Below are 22,916 nucleotides of genomic sequence, written 5' to 3' on the forward strand. Positions count from 1 at the left end.
TATAGTAAGACGTAAAGGTTCAGATACTCCTTTAAATTTGTCAAGTATTTGCTGTATCTTAAAAATGGACCCAAGTATCAAATTCCTACACATTCACCACAACAGTTCTTTGGAAAAGTGGTCTAACTCCAGATCATGTCTTTTTTGCCTGCAGACAAGTTTGAGAATGGTGAGGTGTACCAGAGAAAGAAAGGCACCCAATCAATTAGTGCTGATGAGCCAGTCATGCAGAGTCTTCGTGAGAACACACCAAAACAAGACAACAGCTGGAGGCGTATTATGCTGCTAATCCTGGCAATAACGATACACAATATCCCAGGTAAGCCTTGTAATTAGGGAGTAATGGATATGTGTTGTTTCTACATTGTATGATAGTCTGAAATAGATTCCTTTAACCAGCATTCATACAAGCCCTTATTATGCAGTGTGTCAGTTTGATCAGTCGACTTTCTTTAATGTACTATGTTGCCCTTCGAGTGAATGGGACTGCAGAGTGCTAATGCCTTTTGCCATGTTGCCCGTTACCATTGATGTGTTGGAGACTGATGAAATGTGGGAGGTAGACTGTGCTGGGTGCACTATGCATTACTGTACACCATCGCAGCTTGAATAAATGATTACTCTTTTCCCTGCTACCACCTACTCTTTGTCTGGGCCCTCAACATGAACCTTTGTTGGAGAGTGGCTGTTAGGTATTTAATAAGTTGCAACAGTCATTTAAAATACAGTTTGTCTAGCAAGTCAATATACAAGTCGATAAAGAGAATTGTAGTAGTTTGAATTATTTATTAACTAAGTATATATTTTGAAAATTAAAAAGGTTACAGCAACACACATGAATTGTCCTGAATCTGTCCCTACTCTGATTGTCTCTGTCATGCAGAATGCCTGAAAGTCATAATAATACTGTTTCATAGTCTGGGAAAGCTTCACAGAAAAGTTCAGAAGTGTTCAGTTCGATACACTAACACCGTTCCTCACGTTTATCTGTCCAATGTGCTTACAGCTATTGTCGTACTCTGAAACAATGTATCAACTCCCTCTCAATACATTGTCTTCAATTAGTCTGCAGCAGAATGGATAGTTCAGCTTGTACCCAATAACCTTGAAGCCGAGTCGCTCTCAATGAGTTTACTACACTCAAATCTGCTCTCTTTAGCTAGTGCAGTCAGCTCTGCATGGTCACTCTGTAATGCAGTCTCAGTCATCCTATAGCTCGGTTGTAATATAATGCTCTCTGCTCAGTCAACTATGGCTCTCAGCTCTGATAGCAACAGCAGCAGAAGAAGTAGGAGCTGAAAGTAGGACCCCCTCTTGTCACAGTCTCAGCCTCTGCTCTGTCGAAGGAACTATATAGAGAGGGAGAGATCCTACTCTTTCCCTCTGACACCTTTATAAAATAATGTAGTTGTTACATTTGTTAACCATTGTATACATTTCTCTAGCAATATTGCTGGTTTAGCACAGGAGGGATCTCGACAGGCAGCTGGAATTGGCAACATCATTCCCCGTTCCCAAGCATTCCCTCATTTCTGCAAGAACAATTTTATATACATAAGTATAACGCCAGTTCAGTTCCCATTATTCATGCAGTGTTACGATTTGTCTATGCAAGCATTTTGTTATTTTGTAAATACAGGTCAGCACGTACCAAAGCAGTTTAGTGGTGGAAAAGGGTAGTTAGTACTGGTTTCATTGTTTTAAAACATGTTTGTAGCATCTTGCAAATCAAAAAGAGGTGATGATAGAAACATTTAGTAAAAAAAAAAAATAGGTGCCAGCCTAGCGAGTGTGTGACTCAAGCTGCAAGGGTTATTTCAAATTTAGAGCGTGCTTTTAAAACGTATAAGCAATGGCAGGTTTAGGCCTATGTTAGTAATTAGTATTTGATTTTAATTTTCTATTGGCGGCCTTATCAACTGTGTACTAAAACGATCTAGAACTTTGAGTTTCACAATTTACTCACTCATGGGATAGATAAGGATAATGTTGCTAACTGGCAGTCAGAGAGAGGTCGATACATAATTCCTTGAGCTTGTCAGAATTACAATTGATCTATTTAAGAAAGCAATTGAATAAAGTATGTTCTCCAGGTGTGAGGCTCTGTAGAAAGCTGACAGCCTGGAGATGAGACGGACTACGGGCAGGTTACTGCCGCTGCTTTAGATGCCTCCACTGAAGATGCCGCTTGTTAAGCGTTCAGAGCATTCTACTTCTATTCTTTTCACATGCTGAGTGATAAATTGTTAGTGCCTAGATAGGCATTCGAAAATAGGAACACTCTACGCCTACAGGGTGTAAGTTAAGATTCCACAATCTTGTGTCTCTGACCATTTAATAAGGATTTCAAAGTCTCTAATGTATATGTTTGAATAGCGGAGTCAGAGTTGTGTGTCTTGTTCATGTAAGACTAAGAGGTCCAGGAACTTGCTTCATTGTGCTGATAAGTATATCAGAGACGGGAACCTATGCCCATTTAAACTAATAGGGCATTTCAAATCCAATATGCTCTGGCCATTTGTTGTAGGCACACGTTTCACACAAACACTACATGTTTTACATGTAAATGAGTCAATACATGAATTGTATTTGGGGGTGACATGATCATATTTCTTCAGGCCCTGTATGAAACCCGTAGTACACCTTTTGCTCTTCGTACAGTTTACCGACAGTTTGCCTTTTGAGGTGAGCGATGACCACATAAGAAGCATCTTTTGCAGCTTGAACTTTAGGCTGAGAGCATTCATTTATAATTTCAAATCAGAAGGTTTTTACTTGATGCTGTAATTCTCGACCTTATGCCAATAAAAGGCAGATTCCTTTATCTTGATGCATTTTAGGGCAATCATTCAGTTTACGCCTCTGTATGGAGCCTCCACTTGTTTTTTGGTGAGACCATCTTACCCAGATTATTGAACTAAAGTCTGTGGCTAGGACCCAGATGCTGGTCACATGCTTCATGCTTAAGTTACAGACGAGGCCTGGTGCGATAACCCCCAGTAGCTTTACAATGTCTTCCCAAGTGCATGATACTGTCTTCTTGCTCACTCATACTCCCAGCAGGTCATTGGCTCAGGCTTTGTTTCACCGCCCTGCATACACCTAACAAATCTCCTGCCACATCACGTCCGTCCAGCTTTCATCAGAATGGATTTAAACCTGGAGTCAAGCAGCTTCCTTTAAAAATCTGTCACACAGTGTCTCCCTTTGAGAGTAAGCAAAAGTGGAGCATCTTGAAGGAATCAAACGCCACTTTAATTTAAATCCTTTTGTTGCCCGGTTTGGCATTGCATTCCCCGATCAAAGCAGAATCTACAATAGAGCTCCTTCAAATAGATGTTATTGTCGTCTGTTTTCCATGCTGACAAACCCTCAGCTTAAGCTCAGTGTCAAACTGTTTTATCTTTCCAGGTGGGTGGAAAGGGTATTTTGACTGGCAAAATACTGAACTGACGCGTCTTGAGAATCAGACAGCAAAGCCAAGTCTGTGAAAAACAGATATCCGATTTTTGGCAGTACAGACAAGATGCTACTATGTAGACGGAAGAGAGATGCACGTGCAGAGGGCAGCGCAGAGTAGAAGACTCACATTGCTATTGAATTTCAGAGTTCAGATCACAGATGGATTGAAATTAACGAGAGGCCTTATCTTGGATATCAGCCTGTTATAGATAAATTGGAAGCAAATTATTCTTATGTCATAGAAAGTGAACTGTTTTCTTCTGGTCCTCCTTCAAAGGGGGCCCTGGAAACCCAAAGTCTGAGAAAAGTGGGCTGCACCATTTTCTTTACAGGTGAGGTTTCTCACTTTGTGCTGTGCGGCAGCAACACCATCCGGCCACAATTCTATAATTATTATTAAGAGAAAGTCAAGATTTAATTAAAGACATGGAGGCTACATTATGTATCATCTTTTATTGCCACCACAAATGCAGCAGTGCCCTAAAAGACATTCAGAACATCACAAGGCAATCACATTCCAAATAAAATGTAACTACAGACTACATATCCATACAGCATCCACATATTTTCCTTTTTATGCTGCTTCTAATCAAATCATTTCAAAACTTTCAAAACAAGAACACTCCTTCCCTTCACATAGTGTCTTCTCTGTGAGCAATGTTACTGTAGATTATATGTAATAAAAAAATAATAAATTAATTTCCCTTAATCTTTCCTTAGTATAGACCATAATCTTAATACCACTGTCTTTAAGAATAAACTACATAAACTCAATCTTAAATATATGTGTGTGTGGGTGCGTGCACACACATACATGTTTTAAGACACTTGGATGAGGTGGTAGAGATAATGCTAGCCTCTGTGTCTTTAATGCAATCTTAATTCTTTCTTCATAATAGTTGGAGAATGGCCATTTCATTACAAGACTGGAGGCTATCATACTTGTTGAAATTCCCTTATTGCAACATTACTCTGATATTTCTTAGAAAGAAGCTGCATCTAGAACATTGTGGACACACCTGCATTTGACCAATCTGCAGCTTTCAAAATTGCAGTCAAATTTTCACATGACTAAAACACTTTACTCATCATAAGTCCTCTTTAACAGTGAGCTCCAAATCTTGTTACGTCCACACCAGATTCACTCAATAAACATCTCACCCATCTCAAACAAACTTGTAGCAGAAGAGACTGCCTTGAAAGCATTTACATAGGAAATCAATAATTTATCTACCCCATTTTCTCTGTATGCCTACATTCTGTTCTCGTACATTTGTATGCAATCTGAAACACACAATTTCTTTTACTCTTGGAAACATAGATAAAATATACATTGTCTTTGATATTTTCCAAACTTAAAAGTGTACCCCATAGTGATTGGAATATCTATTACCGATTTCTAAGGCTTTAACATCCAAAAGTCTTCTAAAAGAAACTTAATGTAAAGTAGTTGCTAAATTTTGACTCAGAATTTGCAATCTTAGATAGGTATTACCTAGCCAGGAATGTAAAAGATCAAAAATCCGCCTAACATCCTATTAGCAGTCATTTTGACAAAGGCGGTCTCTGCAGCCTAGCAACGTTCATAAATATGCAAATTAAAACATGACATCCAACATTACATCCTACTGAACAACCATTCATCAATGAATTTTGTGCAGAGATCTCTGCTCTATAACAATTAATAGTTCTATAGCTCAATCCTTTCTCAAACGGATCTGCTAAACATTTGCTACTTCAGTTACAGGAGCTGTCGTGGGACCCCAACACCTTTCCAAGCACCAATTCTCCATGTTTTCTAAACCCCTTTATAACATTTCCTAGTCTCTGATGCCCAAGACTCATCCAATAACTCTTTAGTTTGTCCTGACCAACTGGTGACTAGCTAAAACCTGATATTCTCCAAAGAAGAATGTCCAGTGTTCCTGCCAAGACCAAAAAATGTTCTTACCCTTCTGGGCTGATTAACAACCGTTATGTCACTGAAACTAAAAATGGCTCTTCCACCACCATTTCCATAATCCCTGGAAACCAAACATGTGATGGCCAAAAAGGCATCACCAGAATTAATTTGCAAATTACCTTCAACAATGCTCTCTGTATCATCACGTATGGTGGGAATGCATACGCTCCTTAATTATTCCATTCTGATAGAGACTTCTAATTGCTGATCACTCACATTTTGACTACTCAACCAGGCATCTAACTTCATCTTCAGCAGTCCCCCTTTTCACTGACAGGGGGTCCTGATGGGTTTGCACCAAAGTCATTCCGTGCCAGATATGACATGGCACCGATGGCTTCACACTCCCTGACAAACATGACTTGCACAGGCCTATATCAGAGCCACCCATGCATGCTAGTTCCTTTTTTCCGTGCCGTCAGACATGGATTTTAAGCTGCCCATCATCTGTTCAAGACTTCTTCTTGTTCCAGATGTTCAAAGTACAGTGTGTCACCGTCCAAATCTACAGGGTTTAAACCCTGTGGGGAATGTTACAAACAAATCTCTGTTACTCACTATGTGTTGTTTGTCTCTGCTGCCTCGGGTCAGATCATGACTGCAGTGCCTGCAGTGGTTGCACCTTGATGCACCCCAGGGCCATTTGGGTTCAGGAAGCTAAGGTTTTGTGGCAAAGCACCACAAGACACCATGCTGGGATCGGTCGAGTTCAAAAGGTCGGTCCCACTCCCGAAGTCAATCTCATGACCAGTCTTCTTTGTGCTCCAAGTTCTCGGGTATGTTGAAAAAGAAGCACAAGAATTCCAAGTGTCCCCATCTCGCCACTCTTGGTCCTCTACAAAGACGCAAGGGTGTCACTGTGCGTCCATGTCGCAGTCATGAAGTTGGTCCACTTGTTAGTCGATTCTGACCTTTGTCCTTTGACAACCAGACTTTCTGGGTCTGTCAGGAAACCTGCAGCAAACTGAGGAATTTCGAGATGCCATGCTATGCTGTTTTGACACTTTACCCTCAGTGCCAGTCGGGCCCTCTGGATCTGCTCAGGGCTCAAAACCGTTTTTAGTACCGTGCCCCTCCTCAGCACCATGATCTACATTGAAACCAATCCACTAATGTCAATCCCAGCACCATTGAGTCTAGACAATGATGGACAACCTATATTGCTGTCTGATAGTGGGATGGCACTGTCCCAACCGTGACATGACAGATGCCACATTGTCCTTTGTCTGAGCTGCAACCCCTCTACCATGCTTCTGACTTCAACACAGTGGCTGTACCTTTTGGAAGAGCTCAGGTACTTCATTACCCTTTTTGGCATGGATTCATACTTTAGGGACTATGATGTTGGGGACAAGATTGCCCAACCGTACTTAGAAGATAAATGTGACAAAGATCTCCAGGATGTCAGTGTCTTGGCTACCTCCCCAGACACTTGGCTAGTTTCTCCACCATAGCCTGCCACTGAAGACAATGCCTCAATTGCTGTGGTTATGTGGAGTTGATTTTTCACTTTCCCACTCAGGAGGTCAAACCTAATGTCCTCCACCTACTGAGAGCAAACCGCGGGAGTGCCACCTAGGTCGAGCTGATCTATAAGGGCAATCAGCCAGTCAGTGTGTGGGCCGTTTTTGGGCTGTTTGCTAGCCTCTTTTATAGTCTGCTGAGCAGGTGTTTACAGTTGATTTCTTCGATATTCAAACAAACATTGCCTGCAGTAAGCTTATCTCCCTGCAAAAGCGGTCTTTCCGAGTTCAAAACTGGCTAAATTTGCAAACATGAGCACTTTTGTAGCTATCTAATGCACTACTGGGGGCAATTTTCATTTGCTGTCCGAGCCTTTATTCTGGTCCAGTCCCACCCTGAGGCGCGCTGTTTGGACGTTTCTTGGCCTCTTGCGTTTCCACAGATTAGCACCTGGGGCGCCATGCGCACTACCTGCCATGCGGGGTCTCCTTTTAACCCCTTCTGTGCCGCGGACGTAGTGGTTACGTCCTGCGGCACAGTGCTGCTGTGCCGAGGACGTAACCACTACGTCCTCGGCACACAGCCCAGAGGGAGCGCTCTCGCTCCCTCTGAGGGGTTCCCCCCCACCCCCCCAAGTCAGGGATGGAAGGGGAAGCCCTTCCCCTCCCACCCCGACCCCCCCCAACCCCCCCTGTGACGTCAGCGCGCGAGCGCGCGCTGATTAGTCACAGGGTCTCCCCCATCGCGCTGGAAGCAGAGCTTCCAGCGCGATTGAAAAAGAAATGCTTTTGCATTTCTTTTTCAATCCCGTGGGGGAGGCCCCGAGAGGCTTCAAAAAGGGAAGGAAATGTATTTCCTTCCCTTTGAAGTCTCTCACAGGTTTCAAAAGCCGGATTGCTTGCAATCCGGCTTTTGAAACCCCACTAGACACCAGGGATTTTTTTTTTTTTCTTGAAATTGGCAAAAGGGAGCGACCCCTTGGGCAAGGGTCGCTCCCAGGGGGGCATTTTTTTAGGAAGGCCTTTTCTGCCCCCCCTGGGGGCAGATTGGCCTATTATTAGGCCGATCTGCCCCCAGGGGGGCAGAAACCTCTAGGCACCAGGGACCATTTTTTTTTTTTTGTGATGAATTCTTTTTTTTTAGGTGGGGAGCGATCCCTTAGGCAAGGGTCGCTCCCCTACGGGGCAATATATATTTAGGCCATTTCTGCCCCCCTTGGGGGCAGATTGGCCTATTTTGATAAGGCCAATCTGCCCCCAAGGGGGGCAGAAACCATTAGACACCAGGGAGTTTGTTTTTGCGCGCGAATGTCACGCAACAAAGCGACCCCTTTGGCAAGGGTCGCTCCCAGGGGGGGCAATTTTTTGGGAAGGCCTTTTCTGCCCCCCCTGGGGGCAGATCGGCCTATTATTAGGCCGATCTGCCCCAGGGGGGGAAGAAACCTCTAGGCGCCAGGGCAAATTTTTTTTTTGTGTTTTTTTTTTTTTTGTTCTTTTTTTTTTTTTTTAGAGATGGGGAGCGACCCATCAGGCAAGGGTCGCTCCCCTGGGGGGCAAATTGTATTTAGACCATTTCTGCCCCCCTGGGGGCAGATTGGCCGATTTTAGGTCAATCTGCCCCCAAGGGGGCAGAAACCACTAGGCACCGGGATTTGTTTTTTGGCGCCAATGTCACGCAGGGGGAGCGACCCCGTAGGCAAGGGTCGCTCCCGGGGGGGGGGGGGGGGGGTTGGGGGGGCAAATTTATTTTAGGCCATTTCTGCCCCCCGGGGGGGGGGGGGGCAGAACACTCTAGGCACCAGGGCAAATTTTTTTGTGTGTGTTTTTTTTTTTTGTTGTTTCTTTTTTTGGAGATGGGGAGCGACCCATCAGGCAAGGGTCGCTCCCCTGGGGGGGCAAATTGTATTTAGACCATTTCTGCCACCCTGGGGGCAGATTGGCAATTTTAGGTCAATCTGCCCCCTAGGGGGCAGAAACCACTAGGCACCGGGGATTTGTTTTTTGGCGCCAATGTCACGCAGGGGGAGCGACCCCGTAGGCAAGGGTCGCTCCCGGGGGGGGGGTGGAGGTTGGGGGGTCAAATTTATTTTAGGCCATTTCTGCCCCCCCGGGGGACAGATCGGCCTATTATTAGGCCGAACTGCCCCCGGGGGGGGGGCAGAACACTCTAGGCGCCAGGGCAATTTTTTTTTTGTGTTTTTTTTTTTTGTTGTTTCTTTTTTTAGAGATGGGGAGCGACCCATCAGGCAAGGGTCGCTCCCCTGGGGGGGGAAATTGTATTTAGACCATTTCTGCCCCCCTGGGGGCAGATTGGCCAATTTTAGGTCAATCTGCCCCCAAGGGGGCAGAAACCACTAGGCACCGGGGATTTGTTTTTTGGCGCCAATGTCACGCAGGGGGAGCGACCCCGTAGGCAAGGGTCGCTCCCGGGGGGGGGGAGGTTGGGGGGGCAAATTAATTTTAGGCCATTTCTGCCCCCCCGGGGGACAGATCGGCCTATTATTAGGCCGAACTGCCCCCGGGGGGGGGGGGGGGCAGAACACTCTAGGCACCAGGGCAATTTTTTTTTTGTGTTTTTTTTTTTTTGTTGTTTCTTTTTTTAGAGATGGGGAGCGACCCATCAGGCAAGGGTCGCTCCCCTGGGGGGGCAAATTGTATTTAGACCATTTCTGCCCCCCTGGGGGCAGATTGGCCAATTTTAGGTCAATCTGCCCCCAACGGGGCAGAAACCACTAGGCACCGGGGATTTGTTTTTTAGCGCCAATGTCACGCAGGGGGAGCGACCCCGTAGGCAAGGGTCGCTCCCGGGGGGGGGGGGGTTGGGGGGGCAAATTTATTTTAGGCCATTTCTGCCCCCCGGGGGGGGCAGAACACTCTAGGCACCAGGGCAAATTTTTTTTTGTGTGTTTTTTTTTTTGTTGTTTCTTTTTTTAGAGATGGGGAGCGACCCATCAGGCAAGGGTCGCTCCCCTGGGGGGGCAAATTGTATTTAGACCATTTCTGCCCCCCTGGGGGCAGATTGGCCAATTTTAGATCAATCTGCCCCCAAGGGGGCAGAAACCACTAGGCACCGGGGATTTGTTTTTTGGCGCCAATGTCACGCAGGGGGAGCGACCCCGTAGGCAAGGGTCGCTCCCGGGGGGGGGATGGGGGTTGGGGGTGCAAATTTATTTTAGGCCATTTCTGCCCCCCCGGGGGACAGATCGGCCTATTATTAGGCCGAACTGCCCCCGGGGGGGGGGCAGAACACTCTAGGCGCCAGGGCAATTTTTTTTTGTGTTTTTTTTTTTTTGTTGTTTCTTTTTTTAGAGATGGGGAGCGACCCATCAGGCAAGGGTCGCTCCCCTGGGGGGGCAAATTGTATTTAGACCATTTCTGCCCCCCTGGGGCAGATTGGCCAATTTTAGGTCAATCTGCCCCCAAGGGGGCAGAAACCACTAGGCACCGGGGATTTGTTTTTTAGCGCCAATGTCACGCAGGGGGAGCGACCCCGTAGGCAAGGGTCGCTCCCGGGGGGGGGGGGGGTGGGGGGGCAAATTTATTTTAGGCCATTTCTGCCCCCCCGGGGGACAGATCGGCCTATTATTAGGCCGAACTGCCCCCCGGGGGGGGCAGAACACTCTAGGCACCAGGGCAATTTTTTTTTTGTGTGGTTTTTTTTTTTTTGTTTCTTTTTTTGGAGATGGGGAGCGACCCATCAGGCAAGGGTCGCTCCCCTGGGGGGGCAAATTGTATTTAGACCATTTCTGCCCCCCTGGGGGCAGATTGGCCAATTTTAGGTCAATCTGCCCCCTAGGGGGCAGAAACCACTAGGCACCGGGGATTTGTTTTTTGGCGCCAATGTCACGCAGGGGGAGCGACCCCGTAGGCAAGGGTCGCTCCCGGGGGGGGGGTGGAGGTTGGGGGGGCAAATTTATTTTAGGCCATTTCTGCCCCCCCGGGGGACAGATCGGCCTATTATTAGGCCGAACTGCCCCCGGGGGGGGGGGGCAGAACACTCTAGGCGCCAGGGCAATTTTTTTTTTGTGTTTTTTTTTTTTGTTGTTTCTTTTTTTAGAGATGGGGAGCGACCCATCAGGCAAGGGTCGCTCCCATGGGGGGGCAAATTGTATTTAGACCATTTCTGCCCCCCTGGGGGCAGATTGGCCAATTTTAGGTCAATCTGCCCCCAAGGGGGCAGAAACCACTAGGCACCGGGGATTTGTTTTTTGGCGCCAATGTCACGCAGGGGGAGCGACCCCGTAGGCAAGGGTCGCTCCCGGGGGGGGGGGGGGTGGTGGGGCAAATTTATTTTAGGCCATTTCTGCCCCCCCGGGGGACAGATCGGCCTATTATTAGGCCGAACTGCCCCCGGGGGGGGGGCAGAACACTCTAGGCGCCAGGGCAATTTTTTTTTTGTGTTTTTTTTTTTTTGTTGTTTCTTTTTTTAGAGATGGGGAGCGACCCATCAGGCAAGGGTCGCTCCCCTGGGGGGGCAAATTGTATTTAGACCATTTCTGCCCCCCTGGGGGCAGATTGGCCAATTTTAGGTCAATCTGCCCCCAAGGGGGCAGAAACCACTAGGCACCGGGGATTTGTTTTTTAGCGCCAATGTCACGCAGGGGGAGCGACCCCGTAGGCAAGGGTCGCTCCCGGGGGGGGGTGGGGGGGGGGTTGGGGGGGGCAAATTTATTTTAGGCCATTTCTGCCCCCCCGGGGGACAGATCGGCCTATTATTAGGCCGAACTGCCCCGGGGGGGGGGCAGAAACCTCTAGGCGCCAGGGGAAATTTTCTTTTTTTTCTTTTTTTTTTTTCTTTGTTTTTTTTTTTTTAGAGATGGGGAGCGACCCATCAGGCAAAAGTCGCTCCCCTGGGGGACAAATTGTATTTAGGCCATTTCTGCCCCCCTTGGGTGCAGATTGGCTGAGTTTAGGTCAACCTGCCCCCAAGGGGGCAGAAACCACTAGGCACCGGGGATTTGTTTTTTGGTGCCAATGTCACGCAGGGGGAGCGACCCCGTAGGCAAGGGTCGCTCCCGGCGGGGGAGGGTGGGGGGGCAAATTTATTTTAGGGCATTTCTGCCCCCCCACCCCCCCTGGGGCCGGCTGAGCTACAGGCCAAACACCACAGGTAGGCACCTTGCAAAAAACACCTCTGTTTTCTGTGAAAAAATATGTTGTGTCCACGTTGTGTTTTGGGCCATTTCCTTTTGTGGGCGCTAGGCCTACCCACAGAAGTGATGTACCATTTTTATCGAGAGACTTAGGGGAACGCTGGGTGGAAGGAAATTTGTGGCTCCTCTCAGATTCCAGAACTTTCTGTCACCGAAATGAGAGGAAAAAATGTTTTTTGGGCCAAATTTTGATGTTTGCAAAGGATTCTGGGTAACATAACCTGGTCAGAGCCCCGCAAGTCACCCCATCTTGGATTCCCCTGGGTTTCTAGTTTTCAAAAATGCACTGGTTTGCTAGGTTTCCTCAGGTGTCGGCTGAGCTACAGGCCAAAATCCACAGGTAGGCACTGCTTTTTATAAAAAAATGTGATGTGTCCACGTTGTGTTTTGGGCCCTTTCCTTTCGTGGGCGCTAGTCCTACCCACACAAGTGAGGTATCATTTTTATCGGGAGACTTGGGGGAACGCTGGGTAGAAGGAAATTTGTGGCTCCTCTCAGATTCCAGAACTTTCTGCCACAGAAATGTGAGTAACATGTGTATTTTTAGCCAAATTTTGAGGTTTGCAAAGGATTCTGGGTAACAGAACCTGGTCCGAGCCCCGCAAGTCACCCCTTCTTGGATTCCCCTAGGTCTCTAGTTTTCAGAAATGCACAGGTTTGGTAGGTTTCCCTAGGTGCCGGCTGAGCTAGAGGCCAAAATCTACAGGTAGGCACTTCGCAAAAAACACCTCTGTTTTTTTCCAAAATTTAGGATGTGTCCACGTTGCGCTTTGGGGTGTTTCCTGTCGCCGGCGCTAGGCCTACCCACGCAAGTGAGGTATCATTTTTATCGGGAGACTTGGGGGAACGCTGGGTGGAAGGAAATTTGTAGCTCCTCTCAGATTCCAGAACTTTCTGCCACAGAAATGTGAGGGACATGTGTTTTTTTAGCCAAATTTTGAGGTTTGCAAAGGATTCTGGGTAACAGAACCTGGTCCGAGCCCCGCAAGTCACCCCTCCTTGGATTCCCCTAGGTCTCTAGTTTTCAGAAATGCACAGGTTTGGTAGGTTTCCCTAGGTGCCGGCTGAGCTAGAGGCCAAAATCTACAGGTAGGCACTTCGCAAAAAACACCTCTGTTTTTTTCCAAAATTTAGGATGTGTCCACGTTGCGCTGTGGGGTGTTTCCTGTCGCCGGCGCTAGGCCTACCCATGCAAGTGAGGTATCATTTTTATCGGGAGACGTGGGGGAACGCTGGGTAGAAGGAAATTTGTGGCTCCTCTCAGATTCCAGAACTTTCTGCCACAGAAATGTGAGTAACATGTGTATTTTTAGCCAAATTTTGAGGTTTGCAAAGGATTCTGGGTAACAGAACCTGGTCCGAGCCCCGCAAGTCACCCCTCCTTGGATTCCCCTAGGTCTCTAGTTTTCAGAAATGCACAGGTTTGGTAGGTTTCCCTAGGTGCCGGCTGAGCTAGAGGCCAAAATCTACAGGTAGGCACTTCGCAAAAAACACCTCTGTTTTTTTCCAAAATTTAGGATGTGTCCACGTTGCGCTTTGGGGTGTTTCCTGTCGCCGGCGCTAGGCCTACCCACGCAAGTGAGGTATCATTTTTATCGGGAGACTTGGGGGAACGCTGGGTGGAAGGAAATTTGTAGCTCCTCTCAGATTCCAGAACTTTCTGCCACAGAAATGTGAGGGACATGTGTTTTTTTAGCCAAATTTTGAGGTTTGCAAAGGATTCTGGGTAACAGAACCTGGTCCGAGCCACACAAGTCACCCCTCCTTGGATTCCCCTAGGTCTCTAGTTTTCAGAAATGTACAGGTTTGGTAGGTTTCCCTAGGTGCCGGCTGAGCTAGAGGCCAAAATCTACAGGTAGTCACTTTGCTAAAAACAGCTCTGTTTTCTGTGATATGTCCACGTTGTGTTTTGGGGCATATCCTGTCACGGGCGCTAGGCCTACCCACACAAGTGAGGTATCATTTTTATCGGGAGACGTGGGGGAACGCTTGGTGGAAGGAAATTTGTGGCTCCTCTCAGATTCCAGAACTTTCTGCCACAGAAATGTGAGGAACATGTGTTTTTTTAGCCAAATTTTGAGGTTTGCAAAGGATTCTGGGTAACAGAACGTGGTCCGATCCCCGCAAGTCACCCCTCCTTGGATTCCCCTAGGTCTCTAGTTTTCAGAAATGCACAGGTTTGGTAGGTTTCCCTAGGTGGCGGCTGAGCTAGAGGCCAAAATCTACAGGTAGTCACTTTGCTAAAAACAGCTCTGTTTTCTGTGATATGTCCACGTTGTGTTTTGGGGCATATCCTGTCGCGGGCGCTAGGCCTACCCACACAAGTGAGGTATCATTTTTATCGGGAGACGTGGGGGAACGCTGGGTGGAAGGAAATTTGTGGCTCCTCTCAGATTCCAGAACTTTCTGCCACAGAAATGTGAGGAACATGTGTTTTTTTAGCCAAATTTTGAGGTTTGCAAAGGATTCTGGGTAACAGAACCTGGTCCGAGCCCCGCAAGTCACCCCTCCTTGGATTCCCCTAGGTCTCTAGTTTTCAGAAATGCACAGGTTTGGTAGGTTTCCCTAGGTGGCGGCTGAGCTAGAGGCCAAAATCTACAGGTAGTCACTTTGCTAAAAACAGCTCTGTTTTCTGTGATATGTCCACGTTGTGTTTTGGGGCATATCCTGTCGCGGGCGCTAGGCCTACCCACACAAGTGAGGTATCATTTTTATCGGGAGACGTGGGGGAACGCTGGGTGGAAGGAAATTTGTGGCTACTCTCAGATTCCAGAACTTTCTGCCACAGAAATGTGAGGAACATGTGTTTTTTTAGCCAAATTTTGAGATTTGCAAAGGATTCTGGGTAACAGAACCTGGTCCGAGCCCCGCAAGTCACCCCTCCTTGGATTCCCCTAGGTCTCTAGTTTTCAGAAATGCACAGGTTTGGTAGGTTTCCCTAGGTGGCGGCTGAGCTAGAGGCCAAAATCTACAGGTAGTCACTTTGCTAAAAACAGCTCTGTTTTCTGTGATATGTCCACGTTGTGTTTTGGGGCATATCCTGTCGCGGGCGCTAGGCCTACCCACACAAGTGAGGTATCATTTTTATCGGGAGACGTGGGGGAACGCTGGGTGGAAGGAAATTTGTGGCTCCTCTCAGATTCCAGAACTTTCTGCCACAGAAATGTGAGGAACATGTGTTTTTTTAGCCAAATTTTGAGGTTTGCAAAGGATTCTGGGTAACAGAACCTGGTCCGAGCCCCGCAAGTCACCCCTCCTTGGATTCCCCTAGGTCTCTAGTTTTCAGAAATGCACAGGTTTGGTAGGTTTCCCTAGGTGGCGGCTGAGCTAGAGGCCAAAATCTACAGGTAGTCACTTTGCTAAAAACAGCTCTGTTTTCTGTGATATGTCCACGTTGTGTTTTGGGGCATATCCTGTCGCGGGCGCTAGGCCTACCCACACAAGTGAGGTATCATTTTTATCGGGAGACGTGGGGGAACGCTGGGTGGAAGGAAATTTGTGGCTCCTCTCAGATTCCAGAACTTTCTGCCACAGAAATGTGAGGAACATGTGTTTTTTTAGCCAAATTTTGAGGTTTGCAAAGGATTCTGGGTAACAGAACCTGGTCCGAGCCCCGCAAGTCACCCCTCCTTGGATTCCCCTAGGTCTCTAGTTTTCAGAAATGCACAGGTTTGGTAGGTTTCCCTAGGTGGCGGCTGAGCTAGAGGCCAAAATCTACAGGTAGTCACTTTGCTAAAAACAGCTCTGTTTTCTGTGATATGTCCACGTTGTGTTTTGGGGCATATCCTGTCGCGGGCGCTAGGCCTACCCACACAAGTGAGGTATCATTTTTATCGGGAGACGTGGGGGAACGCTGGGTGGAAGGAAATTTGTGGCTCCTCTCAGATTCCAGAACTTTCTGCCACAGAAATGTGAGGAACATGTGTTTTTTTAGCCAAATTTTGAGGTTTGCAAAGGATTCTGGGTAACAGAACCTGGTCCGAGCCCCGCAAGTCACCCCTCCTTGGATTCCCCTAGGTCTCTAGTTTTCAGAAATGCACAGGTTTGGTAGGTTTCCCTAGGTGGCGGCTGAGCTAGAGGCCAAAATCTACAGGTAGTCACTTTGCTAAAAACAGCTCTGTTTTCTGTGATATGTCCACGTTGTGTTTTGGGGCATATCCTGTCGCGGGCGCTAGGCCTACCCACACAAGTGAGGTATCATTTTTATCGGGAGACGTGGGGGAACGCTGGGTGGAAGGAAATTTGTGGCTACTCTCAGATTCCAGAACTTTCTGCCACAGAAATGTGAGGAACATGTGTTTTTTTAGCCAAATTTTGAGATTTGCAAAGGATTCTGGGTAACAGAACCTGGTCCGAGCCCCGCAAGTCACCCCTCCTTGGATTCCCCTAGGTCTCTAGTTTTCAGAAATGCACAGGTTTGGTAGGTTTCCCTAGGTGGCGGCTGAGCTAGAGGCCAAAATCTACAGGTAGTCACTTTGCTAAAAACAGCTCTGTTTTCTGTGATATGTCCACGTTGTGTTTTGGGGCATATCCTGTCGCGGGCGCTAGGCCTACCCACACAAGTGAGGTATCATTTTTATCGGGAGACGTGGGGGAACGCTGGGTGGAAGGAAATTTGTGGCTCCTCTCAGATTCCAGAACTTTCTGCCACAGAAATGTGAGGAACATGTGTTTTTTTAGCCAAATTTTGAGGTTTGCAAAGGATTCTGGGTAACAGAACCTGGTCCGAGCCCCGCAAGTCACCCCTCCTTGGATTCCCCTAGGTCTCTAGTTTTCAGAAATGCACAGGTTTGGTAGGTTTCCCTAGGTGGCGGCTGAGCTAGAGGCCAAAATCTACAGGTAGTCACTTTGCTAAAAACAGCTCTGTTTTCTGTGATATGTCCACGTTGTGTTTTGGGGCATATCCTGTCGCGGGCGCTAGGCCTACCCACACAAGTGAGGTATCATTTTTATCGGGAGACGTGGGGGAACGCTGGGTGGAAGGAAATTTGTGGCTCCTCTCAGATTCCAGAACTTTCTGCCACAGAAATGTGAGGAACATGTGTTTTTTTAGCCAAATTTTGAGGTTTGCAAAGGATTCTGGGTAACAGAACCTGGTCCGAGCCCCGCAAGTCACCCCTCCTTGGATTCCCCTAGGTCTCTAGTTTTCAGAAATGCACAGGTTTGGTAGGTTTCCCTAGGTGGCGGCTGAGCTAGAGGCCAAAATCTACAGGTAGTCACTTTGCTAAAAACAGCTCTGTTTTCTGTGATATGTCCACGTTGTGTTTTGGGGCATATCCTGTCGCGGGCGCTAGGCCTACCCACACAAGTGAGGTATCATTTTTATCGGGAGACGTGGGGGAACGCTGGGTGGAAGGAAATTTGTGGCTCCTCTCAGATTCCAGAACTTTCTGCCACAGAAATGTGAGGAACATGTGTTTTTTTAGCCAAATTTTGAGGTTTGCAAAGGATTCTGGGTAACAGAACCTGGTCCGAGCCCCGCAAGTCACCCCTCCTTGGATTCCCCTAGGTCTCTAGTTTTCAGAAATGCACAGGTTTGGTAGGTTTCCCTAGGTGGCGGCTGAGCTAGAGGCCAAAATCTACAGGTAGTCACTTTGCTAAAAACAGCTCTGTTTTCTGTGATATGTCCACGTTGTGTTTTGGGGTATATCCTGTCGCGGGCGCTAGGCCTACCCACACAAGTGAGGTATCATTTTTATCGGGAGACGTGGGGGAACGCTGGGTGGAAGGAAATTTGTGGCTCCTCTCAGATTCCAGAACTTTCTGCCACAGAAATGTGAGGAACATGTGTTTTTTTAGCCAAATTTTGAGGTTTGCAAAGGATTCTGGGTAACAGAACCTGGTCCGAGCCCCGCAAGTCACCCCTCCTTGGATTCCCCTAGGTCTCTAGTTTTCAGAAATGCACAGGTTTGGTAGGTTTCCCTAGGTGGCGGCTGAGCTAGAGGCCAAAATCTACAGGTAGTCACTTTGCTAAAAACAGCTCTGTTTTCTGTGATGTGTCCACGTTGTGTTTTGGGGCATATCCTGTCGCGGGTGCTAGGCCTACCCACACAAGTGAGGTACCATTTTTATCGGGAGACTTGGGGGAACATAGATTAGCAAAACAAGTACTATTGCCCCTTGTCTTTCTCTACATTTTTTCCTTCCAAATATAGGAATGTGTGTAAAAAAGACATCTATTTGAGAAATTCCCTGTAATTCACGTGCTACTATGGTCACCCCGGAATTCAGAGATGTGCAAATAACCACTGCTCCTCAACACCTTATCTTGTGCCCTTTTTGGAAATGCAAAGGTTTTCTTGATAGCAATTTTTTACTCCTTATATTTCAGCAAATGAATTGCTGTATACCCGGTATAGAATGAAAACGCACTGCAGGGTGCAGCTCATTTATTGGCTCTGGGTTCCTCGGGTTCTTGATGAACCTACAAGCCCTATATATCTCCGCAACCAGAGGAGTCCAGCAGACGTAACGGTATATTGCTTTCGATAATCTGACATTGCAGGGAAAAGTTACAGAGTAAAACGTAGAGAAAAATTGATGGTTTTTTCACCTCAATTTCAATATTTTTCTTTTTCAGCTGTTATTTTCTGTAGGAAACCCTTGTAGGATCTACACAAATGACCCCTTGCTGAATTCAGAATTTTGTCTACTTTTCAGAAATGTTTAGGTTTCTGGGATCCAGCATTGGTTTCATGACCATTCCTGTCACTGACTGGAAGGAGGCTGAAAGCACAAAAAATTGCACAAATGGGGTATGCCCCAGTAAAATGCCAAAATTGTGTTGAAAAATTGGGTTTTCTGATTCAAGTCTGCCTGTTCCTGAAAGCTGGGAAGCTGCTGAGTTTAGCACCGCAAACCCTTTGTTGATGCCATTTTCAGGGGAAAAACCACAAGCCTTCTTCTGCAGCCACTTTTTCCAATTTTTTTGAAAAAAACGAAATTTTCACTGTATTTTGGCCAATTTCTTGGCCTCCTTCAAGGGAACCCACAAAGTCTGGGTACCTCTAGAATCCCTAGGATGTTGGAAAAAAAAGGACGCAAATTTGGCTTGGTTAGCTTATGTGGACAAAAAGTTATGAGGGCCTAAGCGCGAACTGCCCCAAATAGGCAAAAAAAGGCCCGGCACAGGAGGGGGAAAAGGCCTGGCAGCGAAGGGGTTAAAGCTTAATGGATTTAGCCCCGGCGGAGCGTACCTCCGGGACCTGCGCTCGGGCCTTGTTTATGCGAAGTGTACATCAATATTGAGCGTGTTTTTCTCAGGATATAATTGCTCTTGCTAGTTAGGGAGCTGAACCTGTCATTACTCTTCCGCCTGTCCAATTCCCAGCCAGTGGCACTAATGTCACGGTGACAGGGACAGAAGTCTCCAAGGTGAAGACGTGCATTAGTTTATGTTAGAGCTCGTATTAAGTCGACGAGAACTACTTTGCACTTAAAGAGTAATAATCTTCTATGCCGAGGTGCAGGGCGTTGTTACGTCATGGTATGGGTCAGATAGACAGCCCTGGTTAGTAAACCCAATCTGACCTGGGTTCGTAGCTGCAGCGCCGCTATAAAACTTGAGGGCAACATCGGTTTTAGGTTTCTCATCACTTGTTGGGCGGCGTTGTTGTTGTGATTTTTTTAATGAAGAACGCTAGCATTACGCAAATCTGTTTAAGGACCCAAGACCCCTACACTTGCGCACTGTTGCACCAGGCAAACCGAAATCCCAACAACTTTTGGTCTTCAAGAGGCCGAGGCTTATTATTATTTCTATTTTACGTTATAAAATCCAAAGACGTTCTTGAGTAAATGACGCACACTGCAGAAAAAGGGTCCAACGTCCCACATGAAGGAGGGGTCGACAGTAAAGGGAAGCAAGAGATGCGAATGACCGGAAATTGTGTCTTGCGGGGTCCCTCTGTGTCGCCTAAATTCCTTCCAGTCCACTCAGCCTGTCCAGTTTTGCCATGCTGCTGTAATCCTGCCCATACAGCCAGATCCCAGCCCGTGCTTAAAACACTGGGGATCCGCTACGGCCTGATTTTTGTAGTCTACTGTTTGCTCTCTAGCTCCAATGACTGCCATATCCGGCCCTGTTTATTTTTCAAACAATTCCCCGACTGAAGAAACTAAACCACTTCATACTTTTTTCTTTTACGTGTCATTATCAAGGTTGGTAAATTAAATCTGACCAACGTAGCCCTTTTGAATAAGATATATTGTTTCCTGAATTATTCACAAGAGAACACACTACACCCCCTCGTCCCCTTTCTTTCCATCTGCTTTTCTTTTCTTCACTCCCTTATTTTAACATGTTTATTTCATTTTGTGAGGGAGTACATACCCTGTACGCTATGCTTCGTCCATACTCCCTGTTATCAGGCAGCACAGACTGTCTGGTTGCAACAGACCTATTGTGGATTTACCAAGAACTTACAGGGGCTTAAGTCCCACCCTTATTTACCATTGGCTGTATTGTCATTTTCCTTTGGGTTGCTTATTGTTTGATGGCTTTCCACTTCCCACTGAGTCTATCTTGTGTTGGACTCTCCTCTGGAGCATAGCCTCTTTAGCATCTCTTTTATTGGTTAGCTTATATCCTTCGCTGCTCCCATGTAATGAACTTCATTTTTCTTTTTGGTTAAGCACTGCATGTGTTTTCCAGTTCTCTCCATTGAGTGCTTCGCCAAATGCCCATCCTGTGTCTCTTGTTGGTGTCTCACACATGTGCTGCTCACGCTCTCTCTGGTTTACTTCTCTCACACCTGTCACACTTCATGTTGTTCTCCCCTTCTTGTGCTTCTTCCTATTCCCCCATCCCCGACACTGTGCGGAAGCGCCAAAATGCATTGGCAAAGCAAGTGGATCCCCAAAGCAAGACCTTTTTGCTTTGCTGATGCTTGTTTTCATAATCTTTTCATCTTTTTTTCTCCCACTCCCACCTTTGTAGAGGGATACCTCAGACACTTTACAGGCCTACCACTACGTGTCATGTTTGCATTTATCCCTTTATCCACTCCTCTATTTTGGGTAAAGAAAAAATGTTTTTCTTCCCTCCCCAACCATAGCTTCCTGACCCATGCAATCCTATTTGTTAATTGCTCCTTACTTGTTCGCCTTTTTTGTTGTCCCTTTGTGTGCACTGCAGGTGCAGGCAGCCATACTAGAAACCTACCACTACTACTATTGTGGCACAGGTTTTTTTTTTTTTACTATTTATTTGTTGTTTCAGCTTTCATCAGCAAACATTTCAGTATCAATCTTTCTAAATCTGCAGCCTTTGATTGTCTAATAGGAAAATTAGATTAGGTTAGTATATTTCATAATTCATTATCTTTTGTGTGTTAACTTTGTTAACCAACTGTTCTGTCTTGTTTGGAGAGAAAATAATAACAGCGAGCACACTTGATTTCTCCATATAACAATGATTATTACATCCTTCAGAAAGTTCAAAAAGCAGAGAGGGACTTTGAAGAGATGTACAAGCCAAGGAGGCATTAATTTAACAAAGTGGGATTCAAAAATCTAAATATTCTTCCTATGTCTAGGGTTGTGTTTTGAGTCAATTTGTGCCCAACGTCACAGAAACATCTTCAACTACAAATAAAATATCAAATATCGAGCAAATTTGGCATTGTTAGAGAACCTAAATAAAAATGTCAAAAAGCACACAGTGGGGATGTATATATAGAAATACAAAATGTGATTGCACAAGAAAGGGTGGGTCGTCCTATGTTTAGAATAAACACAGTGATGAAAAATAGAAATACCAGTAGGGTGCCAGTACTTATAAAGCAAGAAATGAAACTGGATTTAGGGATTAATAAATAGACTTAAACCAACCAAAGAAGTGAATGTTAGAGAGAATATCTCAAATGTATTGCCCATGTTGACTTCCTATCACAAGTGTACAATACAACTAGAGCATCAACCAGGTGTTCAAAATTCAAAGCACTGATCAGTGTGAGGTCTTGAAAAAAATGGTCATTTAGTTAAGGGCGCTTATCAAAGGTAATTTAAAAGTCTGCCATCAAGGCTAGAAATCTCTGGCTCCTCAAAACGGGTCCTAATAATCACAAGAAAAGTACGTTAATAGTTCTCAGAATGTGAATATAGGTAATAGTTGACACATTCAAATGCTACCCATCAAATAAAAAATGTTGAAAAATATGATTGGTCAAATACAAATATTTAAGAGAAAAAATGAGTTCAAGGTGTGTCAGAGATAAAATGCTGCTTCAAATGGTGTTTGAATCCAATGAAAACAAAGCCTTAGGAATAAAGATTCTAATTCTGCTTCTCTGATGAAGTTTTCGGTTTTGAGTTGGTGTTGATGTTTTTTTTGAAGAGTTTTGGATAACAGAATCACCTCCTTACATAGGGTACAAACTTATGTAGTGGATATCACTTACATATGGAAACCACTCCTACTTAAGTATGGATAACTTATACAAAGAATATTGCTGCATCCATTACCATACAATGCCTTTACCATGCGTTGTCTTTACCATACAAGTCATTACCACACATGCCTTTACAACGAAACAGTAAGCATTAATCAGGTAAGTGTGTATGTATACTCACCCCGCAATCCAAAGTTTTTTCATCAATAATTTAGTTGGTAATGTTGCAGGGATTTTATCAGTGATGTCATAGAAAATGTCATAAGTGATGTAATATGTGCAGTAATTAGCGATGCAGGGTAAGTGCGCGAGTTAGTTACCTTAGGGCATGAATTATGGTTACTTAAAATAACCATAAACTATAACTGCTGAAATTCTATGGTTTTGTGTATGTAAAATTTAAACCAAACTATAACGTTCCTGTAACCTTGATTTTTTTCAGTTTAACTCTAAAGTTTTTAAAATTCTGTGTCCTAACTATAAC

General features: G+C 45.9%; 1 protein-coding gene across 2 annotated transcripts in view; it reads left to right on the plus strand.

Annotated features, from left to right (window-relative positions):
* Positions 1-22,916, plus strand: part of SLC39A11 (solute carrier family 39 member 11) — a 1,676,832-nt gene that overhangs the window by 1,042,718 nt on the left and 611,198 nt on the right. For both annotated transcript variants that reach the window (XM_069199826.1, XM_069199827.1), the window contains exon 6: positions 155-319. In XM_069199826.1, the coding sequence (XP_069055927.1) occupies positions 155-319 (165 nt within the window). The remainder of the gene's footprint in view (positions 1-154; positions 320-22,916) is intronic.

The sequence above is a fragment of the Pleurodeles waltl genome, chromosome 7 (assembly GCF_031143425.1).
Source record: "Pleurodeles waltl isolate 20211129_DDA chromosome 7, aPleWal1.hap1.20221129, whole genome shotgun sequence".
In the NCBI taxonomy this organism is placed as follows: domain Eukaryota; kingdom Metazoa; phylum Chordata; class Amphibia; order Caudata; family Salamandridae; genus Pleurodeles; species Pleurodeles waltl.